Source organism: Acipenser ruthenus, chromosome 8 (assembly GCF_902713425.1).
Source record: "Acipenser ruthenus chromosome 8, fAciRut3.2 maternal haplotype, whole genome shotgun sequence".
Classification (NCBI taxonomy): Eukaryota; Metazoa; Chordata; class Actinopteri; order Acipenseriformes; family Acipenseridae; genus Acipenser; species Acipenser ruthenus.
Genome location: NC_081196.1, coordinates 53,610,733 through 53,620,526, shown reverse-complemented (window position 1 = coordinate 53,620,526; position 9,794 = coordinate 53,610,733). Strand labels below are relative to the sequence as shown.

The following is a 9,794-nucleotide window of genomic DNA, read 5'->3' as shown; positions in this document are numbered from 1 at the left end:
GGAAAGCACACAAGATGCTGGAAGAACTCCTGAGATATCCAGACTACTGATGTTCTAAGAGTGGTTCATTTCTTTCCTAATGGGTCACATCAAGTCAACAAGTCTCAGCACAAGCGGGACAGTGAATATTTAGTACATCTAAGAACATGAATGCAGGTCTTACAATTCACACAGTCTTCTTATACCTGCTGGGGATGAATAATACCGGTCCGATTGTGAGTAAGTAATCTAATTTATCATAACCTTGGGAAACGTGGAGGCCGTCTGTCTCTGTCCATCAGACTGTCTGCCTGCGTGTCACATTTATATTTTAACATACTGTATATCTTGAGAACCACTTGTCCACTTGTTTATGGAAGATCTCATAATCTGGGGGTATATGGAGGCACCCTGTCTGTTTGTCTGTCCCACACTTACATTTCATGTATATATTGAACCCCTTGTAAAATTGTGATGAAACTTGCTTTTACACATGCATACGGAGTACAGGTAGGGGTGACCTACTTTAACATGTTACTGTCGGCTCTGAATTTTAATTCACAGCAGTGATTTATTCTCGGAAGCCACGCTGGTTTTTCATCTAACCATTACAGTTCAGAGATGCTGTGTTCTAGGTGTCCTTTGCATGATAGCATGAAGATGATGAAAGTTCACTGACTTCAGTGTGACAAGGCAGTATTTCTCAGGAGTGTCATTCAAGCTGGCTGCGTTAAGGAAATGTTTGAATAAAACATCCCTTGACTTTTTAGCAGCTGGTACCTCTGAGCGCTGTGCAATGCGGTGCCTTACCTGGACTGGCAGTGGGTAATTGGGGTAGGCTGGAAGTGCTTGGTTAGAGGGGCAGAAACCAGCGTAGGTCAAGACTTGTTGAGCAGGGTTGTAGAGAATGTGAGGAGGAGCAGAGCTGCAGTTGATCTGGGACACTGGCTTCTGCAAACAAAAAGTCACAGACACCCATTTAAAAACCTTCAAGAACAACTTAAATACTTACCAGTCATCAATCAGCATGTTGTGTAGATTAACAATGGTATGCATTAGCGCCATTGGTGTTAGATTGACAAATGGCAATGCAGTAGAACTATTAGAAAAGACTGTTCCACAGATCTTAAAGATTTTTTCAGTGTGATAAAATGTATTCCAACTAGCAATGTGGCTATATTTACACACTACCTCAGACCAGGACCTAGGAGTCATGTGAAGTTCCATGTTAAGATATGGCACTAAGATAAGGCGAGACCTCAAGAACTGAAAGGGTTAACAGCAACGTGTCATGAAATTCACCCGGTATTCCCGTCAACACATCCTGGAACTAAAGAGGTTTAAAGCAGCCCTGTGGCCTTAATAGAATCATGTCTGCAGTACATCTGGCACAGCAGAGTGTAACCATTAACCTGTCCCCCTGAAACATTCTGCCTCTAGTGGATGTGTACCATGTTTACACTATTTCACATGTCTTACTCTCAGAGCAAAGCTGGTGTCTAGCTTTAAGGGTTTTTGCTGTAGGAAAATGTATGTTCTATTCTGAGTTTCCTATGTAGCAAGCGATTTAACTTGATCCTGTACCACTCTGTTATTTATTATTTTTGGCTTGTTGATAAATTGTGAGTCACATTATAAAATGGCTTCGGGGAACAGAGCACTCAGCAATGCCTCTTGCCTGACGGTGCACCAAGCAGGAAGACATTTCCCAGCAACACAATTGCTTTTCCATAAGCAATACCAAAAATGCAATTATTTACAAACAGTTCTCTCGTTATGAATCTATACTCGTTTGTAAAAATAAAATGGAGCCATACATGGATTGCTATAAATGAGCTCGCCATTACAGCTAGGCTGTAGGCACTTGAGTTACTGTACGCATTACAACTAGGCTATAGGCACTTGAGTTACTGTACACATTACAACTAGGCTATAGGCACTTGAGTTACTGTACACATTACAACTAGGCTGTAGGCACTTGAGTTACTGTACACATTACAGCTAGGCTGTAGGCACTTGAGTTACTGTACACATTACAACTAGGCTGTAGGCACTTGAGTTGCTGTACACATTTGCTTATAAAATCAAGTTGTTGGTGATCTCACTTTCATCTCTTACTGATTCTTTTTCCACGGCACAACATTGGTTTGTGTGGCTTTGGCTTAATGTGGAGCAGACATGGCGTTCCCTGAATAGCTCAGAATTGCTAAACTGCCAGCGCGTGAGGTGAACTGTATCAACAGGGTGGATTATTAAGGTCTGGCTTGCCTCAAAATGTCAACAGTGAACCTAAACTATAACAGCTGAAAGCAAGGCCCAGAGACGATGGTGTCAGAGCTTCAGATTCCCGCACTGAGAATTCAGCAGCCCAGTACAAAGACTGGCAGGTACCTTTTACACATTCAAGGCAAGAGAGACCAGGTGTGCTTTTAAAAACTAAATGTATTTCCATTCTCATTCATTCTCCATTGCGAGTATTAGGGTGAATGTATGTATACTTTAAAATTTAATAAAATAACACAGCTGAACAGAGCGTACTGTAGTGCTAGGTTATACATGCTTATACGCTGTTAAATGGCATGGGTAATCCATCCCTGTGTCTAAATATTAGTTTGTACTGCAATTGTAACTGGTTTCTCCAGGTATTTATTTTAGTACAAGCAGCAGGGTAAATAGGCACAGATATAAAACAGAACTTCCAGCCCCACCCCACCTAATTGGCAATTTGGAAACTTCAAAATGGAAAGTAGAAAATCCATTACCGTAAGTGCTTATCCACATGGAAGATCTATAGGATTATAATATACAGTATAGGAACACAATATTTAAATATTAATAATACAATGTATAATTCAGGGTTGTATAAAGAAAGCACTCAGAGTCCTGGGGGCTGTAACATTTGAAGGAAATGTCAAATGAAGTTCCTGCTTGACAGAGAGGTTAATTGGTTAATTGAGTTGGTTCCGTGGTACATGTGTACATGGGGCGCTATGAAAAGATATTCTAATGTTTAACTGCTAATGATAATGTTTCAATCACTGGTTCATTTATTACAATCTTATATATGTACATTTAGTATTTTTTAATTTATTTGGAATATATTTTTCATAGTATGTCATTTAATAATATATACTACCATACATTATATTAAAAAATAACTCATATATATTAAACAGAATAAACACTGTTTGTTAAGTCATATATTTAAACACATAAAGCTATGACCAAAGGCTTTGCATCACCTAGAATTTCAGGATTGAGACATATTTAAAAAAAAACTATATGAACATAATTTAAACTACATGACTTAATCAAAGAAACTACAAAATGATATCACAAAAGTCTACCAGAAGTACTTCATGTTAAGATTGCGAAATGTCAGCATTTTTAATTTGTGTCAGTCTTTCGTTAAGTATATGGAAAACAGGGGCTCCCGATCGCATCCGGTAAAGGCGCTCCGCGTGGAGTGCAGGATGCGCTCTACAGCCTGGACGTCACCGGTTCGAGTCCAGGCTATTCTATTGCTGACCGTGGACGGGAGTTCCCAGGAGGGGGGGAACAATTGGCTGAGCGCTACCCGGGGGAGTGAGGGATTAGATCAGCCAGGGTGTCCACAGCTCAACACACACCAGCAACCCCTGTAGTCTGGCCTGGCGCCTGTGGTCTTGCCTGTAAGCTGACCGGAGCTGCGTTGTCCTCTGACACTGTAGCTCGAGGTGGCTGCATGGTGAGTCTGCAGTGTGAAAAGAAGCGGTCGGCTGACGGCACACGCTTCGTAGGACAGCGCGTCTTTGTTCGTCTACACCGCTCACGAGTCAGTGCAGGGGTGGTAGCAGTGAGCCGAGCTTAAATAATAATTGGATATTCTAAATTGGGAGAAAATAATAAAAAATAATTGGCGACTACTAAATTAAAAAAAAAAAAAAAAAAAGTATGTGGAAAACTACAGCTGTATGTAATTCAATATGTTAACGTAACATTATTCAGCAGGTTTCATTCGACTTTATGAAGCAAAATTAGTTAATTCTATAGGGCGCTGCAAAATTTTTGGCCATAGCTGTAGACTCTTGAGATGGAACATCTTGTTTCAAAGGTGTCCCAGAAGACCACAGGCAGGTTACAATTCACATTCGTTCATTCGTACAATACATACAGGATGCTAAATTCATACACCTGGAGCTAAATAAAGTTAAATCGTAGACTCCCTGTAAAACACTAGGCAGAGTTGCACTGTGTTAAAAAATAAAAACTATTGTCTTACAATGTCTTTGAACGCTCCGAGTATCGCGGCTGTGACAATTCCAAGGAACAGCCCCAGCACATTGAGCACGACGGAGGCCCACAGCAGGCGATAGAGGTGGCTGGCATCCATGCAGCTGCTCACTCCCGTGTATTCGTAGTACTTTGAGTAGCGCTCAGGGCTGGAAAGAGATTACACAGTATAATAGCTTTAGTAAACAGCTTAGTAGCAGTTCAACAAAGTTGTCTCTGACCACACATAAGCCCATTACAACCCAAATCTTAACCACTGTACAAAACAGCCAGATTTGCATGGACAAGCAGTTACAAACCTTGGGACAGTACAAAGTTTTGTGTTTCATAAGTATGTATTTGTAGGTAAGTAGAGTACTTGTTTCACTTAGGCTACGGTGATCTAAAAATGCTGTTTACGGCTTAATTTGGTCTTTCACTTTGTTCCTGCTCAGTCAGTACCACACTTATGTACTCAAGCATTTCATTTCCTATTCAGCTTTTGTCAACATAATTTGCATGCTAGTTTAAATTACTTATGTTGGATGTATAAATGTTAATGTGTTAATATTTTCTTTGCATGTGGACTAATAATTCACATCTTGGTGACTGATCAGTCGGTTATTATTAATATTATTATTAGGTGTAGTAATATTAGTAATAGTAGTCATAGTCGTAGTAGTTCTATTTAAATATCTGTATTACTGACAACACCAGCTGTCAAGGGCAGCTAGAAAAAATATGATATTTAGCACCCTTTAATAGAGGATGAGTAGTAATTGTAGTATTAGTGGTAGCAATATAATTATTAACCGGTTTAAAGAGGGACGCTATTAAAGGGAATGCAAAAAAAAAAAAGGCTAAAATCAATTTGGGGAAAAAAGGCATTTAAAATGCTTTGGCCTTTCAAGAGAACAAAGTGAATTCTTCAGTGCCCTTTTTAATAGAGGTAATCTTACCTTTCACAGTTGTACAAGTCGCAGCAGTAACAAGTGTTACTCTTAACCCTCAGCTTGCACTTACTGCTGAAGGTGTAACATAAAACCTGTTATGCAAAAAAAAAAACATACATACATCAGAAGGGAATGAACCATTTTATTTTACACAGTGATCGATGCCAGCTTTATTACACTGCTAAACAAATTTAGTTAAATATTTACAGTGCATGCACATTCTATTTAATGCTTTTTGAAATGAAAAAAAAAAAATCACCCGGCCTGCTGTCTGTGCAAAGTTATTACAGAAGCTGTGCCTTTCTGGCAGTCTTTAATCTCACAAAACATTCCCAGGTTACTGATAACTGACCCCAGTTCCCTTTATGAAAGGATGGAGTCATCTGCTGTGCTAAATTTGAACTTGGCTGCCAAGCACTGCTCATAGGCCTGAGGCCAACTAGCTCCCATGAGAGCACCTTGTGGGGATTTCTGACACACAGTAATCTCACTGATGTAGAGGGCAGTTTATATAGGCAGGCCTGCAGGCGCCCGGCCAGTCCACAGGGGTCGCTGGTGCGCGGTGAGCCAAGCCCACCCCGGGCGGCAACTCCCATCTGCAGCCAGCAGTGGAATAGCCTGTACCCGAACTGGCGATCTCCAGGCTATAAAGCCAGTGCCTTTACTGAATGCGTCACTCGGGAGCCCCTTATTACGAAGGATTTTAATTCCTTCATTTGGCAACAAACTGAAAGCAATGAATATTTTATTTTAACAAGAGAAGCAGGTTTACAGCATTTGTGCCATGTGATTGTGAAAAATAACAGCAGATTCCCAGAGCACCGTGTGGTGTGAAGAGCACAGCATGCCCTCAATTCAGAACTGTTCCAGCCACTACAGATAAGGGAAACCTATAAAGAAAACTGGGGTCTACACTACTTTTAACAGCCATATTCTGAAACACCACATATCATTTTATTTGAAGGATTATGCTGTAAAGATGTTTAACCCCCCCCCCCCCCCCCCCCGGTAACATGACTGGTCCACCTTCCTAGTTCTTCAGATAGATTTGCTTCTGTTTCCACATTACAGTATATGTCTGCTGGAATAGTATTGTCTGGATACTGGAGGTCAGTGTCAACACAATGAAATGTTTTTCATTTTACATTTTTCCCTGTCCTCCCTTATCTTTCAGCCTTCAATTTGCTCTTTTCAGTGCATTCCTGGCAAAACCACCAGTTAAACTATAAGCCAGTGCCTCCCACAAAACAGAGACTAATGAGCTCTGATGGTAAAGATTTGTTATCTGAGCCGAGAGATTCCATCAGAGGCCTGGAATGCAATTTCACACCAAGCCAGAATGAAAAACAGAAAGAGCTGTAATTCCTGGTGAAGTTTGCTGTTCTGCCAGGGGAAGACGTTTCCACAAACGCCTCCTGTAATGAAGCAATCATAAAATGCATTTCTATTAAACTCCAGGGAGCCAGCAGGTGTGCAGTCTCTGGGAAGTGTGTGCACGCAGCAGAAAGGCTTCAGATCAATAAAGCATCTTTATAAAGCGATTCAAACAAATGATTCAGTCGACCTGCAGATTTAAAAAACAACGGATGCAATGGCTTTTTTATAAATTAATTATTAGTCATTTAGCAGACGCTTTTATCCAAAGCGACTTACTAGGGATTGAACTATGCACCACAAGTGCTGCTGCTGAGTCACTTACATTAGGACCTTGGTTATAAGTCTTACATGAAAGACAGAGCACAAGGAGGTTAAGGACTTGTTCAGGGTCATACACAGTGAGTCAGTGGCTGAGCTGGGATTGAACTGGGAACAAGCCCCTTTCTTTAACCACTGGACCTCAAAGTCTCCTTTTTGCTGAGGAGATTCCAATACAAACAAAACTGCCGCGATGGTGTTGTACATCTCAGAACGTTTTTTTTTTTTTTTTGCGAGGGTGAGATTTATAACTGCAGGGAACAAGGCCAAATAAAAAGCAACAGTTTTACTTTACCAAGGTGTTGACACAAAGACACTCTCATTCCTGAAATATCTACAGTACTTTTACACTGATGATAAATATATTTTAGATTACTTTTCTTTTTAACAGTGTATTCGTTTCACTGGGATTCCAAATACTGTTATCCTACAATAAACCGATATGGAACAGTTTGGATAAACAAACACCAGAGATTGACAGCATACCAACAGCAGCCAGTGGCCAAAAAGCAGGACCATAAAACAAAGAAAGACCAATGTACTTATCAATTAAAAACTATAACTAGAGTTTACATCAAGTGTTCTGGAGACAACAGCCTCCTTCAACTTCACCTTGGATTTCATACAGAAGACTAATATACCTGTATACTGGATATGCCCTGTAGTGACCTTAACATCACTCAGTACTCACTCTCTAAGCTTTTTTTCTGACCAGCTTAATATAAAGACCATGGATCCCCCATTAAGACCACTGCAGTAATTACCTCTGTGTGATAGTTGTCATAGGCATAACCTGAACCACTGGAATAAAACTGGCATCTGCCTTCAGACAGAGGTCTTCTATCCTAGAAAAAAGAAGAAAAAATACAACTGTAAGAGATAGTAATTGAAAGAGTGAGGCACAGCATTGCTAGATGTAGTGTGAAATGCAGTGTGGGGTGATTAGACTGTTTGGCACAGGATCTCGCCTGCTCCAGCAGGACCCGTTCTCAATTGAGGTGCAGCCACCTGTCAACTAGTGCTGCACAAACTGATTATTCGGATCAAGCTCTCCACAGATGAAGGGCTAATTTACTAACTGACTGGGCTAATTTACCAATCCAAGGGAAACAAGTGAAGAAGCAGCTGCTTGGGTTTGCATGGATTGCTGTTTTTTTTTCTCCTTACTTGTCCGGTATGCATTGGCCCCTAAAAGAGGTAAATTTCGCGGTGACCCCTCAATTTCCCGATTTCCGCAAATTCAGCAAAATCGCGATTTAGGTAGACCCCTAGTTATACATCAACACGTGTTGCTACAACTATTTAAATAATGTATCGATAATTTTTCTTTTTATTGTTAACATCCTGACAACTTTTTACACTTATACCTTTAAAGTTATGTGTAAAAAGTTGTCAGGATGTTAACAATGAAAAGAAAAATTACAGGTACGTTATTTAAACAGTTGTAGCAACACCTGGGGATGTGTAACACTATTTCTCGGAACCCAACTACGTACTCTTTAAGGAAAAAAAAAACTGGATCATTTACATTTTTGCTGTTTTTCTTTTTTTTTTTATTTCCCCTGCTATTTCTGGTTTATCCAATAATACGCTATGAGTCAGAAGTACACACCATAAATCTGCTCAGCCCAACAAGGCAATCAGGGAAAATGCAGGAGCACAAAGACAGTTAAATGAATGTGCCTCGTCCATCACTCTGCTAGTTCTGACCTTCCTTTTACCCGCACGTTCATTGTGGTGGGACCCTGGCGCGGTGTGATGAAGCTTATCCAGGACTGAGATTCTGTTATACTGATGCAACAGTTAAACAAAGGAACACGTACTGCCTTCTGTGTTCACATCAATGTTAATTAAACACAATAAAACTTGATAATACTGCCACAGTTTCCGTGGAATATAATACAATAAAACTGCATCAATAAAAATATATAAATACCGTATACAGTCTATTCCCTCACAGATTCATAGACTTTTTATTGCACTCTTGAAACACATTTCAGACAGAAAAATCTTCAATAGTAATTCCCCAGTTCCTGCCAAGAGCTTTTCTTTATTAGATAAGGTCACTAAGCCTGGTACTTACTGGGAAACACAGCATGGCAGGATGGCAATGCCCTTTATACCAATTAAATACTACACAGGCATGGGAAAGAGAATATAAAGGCTTAAACACTTTCATTTGAAACTGTCCTTCAGATAGAGGTTAAACAAAGAGCAAACCCCTTGCCAGCTATGGGGTGAAACCCGAGGAGTGTAGTTTATATGGTGCTAATGCACCCGCTTGATCGAATTTATCAAGGATAACGATGGCTACTCAAGGTAGTTAACTCAACTTCTTAGGAAAAATAAAAGGTACAGTAGTCTGTCACAGAACTGATTTTCTTGGAAAGGTTAAAGAAGCAGAGGCTTGATGGGGGTCCAGCCATTTCATTAGCAGACAGCCTTACTGTCCAGCACTCTCACTTAATGTATCCCTCCACTCGTCCTTTTTACTGTGATCCCATATCAGACAACGGCAACTTGTTTGCCACATGGGTTGTTAAAAATGAAATTAACAAAAATCCATATGTGTGTGTCTGGCTAGAAACACCAGCATTTCAAAGTTACATTTGACTGTCTGACAGCAAGTTATAAAAGCTTAAAGATACAGTGACTGTTAGTTTACAATACTCCAGACAGTTTCTTCCATTCTTTTGATGAAATGAAAAAAAAACCACTAAAGCGGTTCAATTAGGTTTCTCCTAAAAGCATTTTTCTGATAATGGTTATCCTTTTTTTTCAGATGCCTCCAGAACAAAGCTCCCAATTACATGTCCTCCCACCTAAGCTCAAACATTTTACAGCTATAAATTAAGACCTAAATGTCAAAACAGCTTTTAGACCCATCTGAGACATACCTCAGGAATCAGTAACCTT

The 9,794-nt window shown here is 40.1% G+C and overlaps 1 protein-coding gene across 3 annotated transcripts in view; it reads right to left on the bottom strand.

Moving 5' to 3' along the window:
• LOC117407021 (transmembrane protein 255B-like) overlaps positions 1-9,794 on the bottom strand; it is a 35,705-nt gene that overhangs the window by 2,103 nt on the left and 23,808 nt on the right. For all 3 annotated transcript variants that reach the window (XM_059029275.1, XM_034011553.3, XM_059029274.1), the window contains 4 exons: positions 7,643-7,723; positions 5,190-5,275; positions 4,241-4,400; positions 790-930 (listed from right to left, as the gene is read on the bottom strand). In XM_059029275.1, the coding sequence (XP_058885258.1) occupies positions 790-930; positions 4,241-4,400; positions 5,190-5,275; positions 7,643-7,723 (468 nt within the window). The remainder of the gene's footprint in view (positions 1-789; positions 931-4,240; positions 4,401-5,189; positions 5,276-7,642; positions 7,724-9,794) is intronic.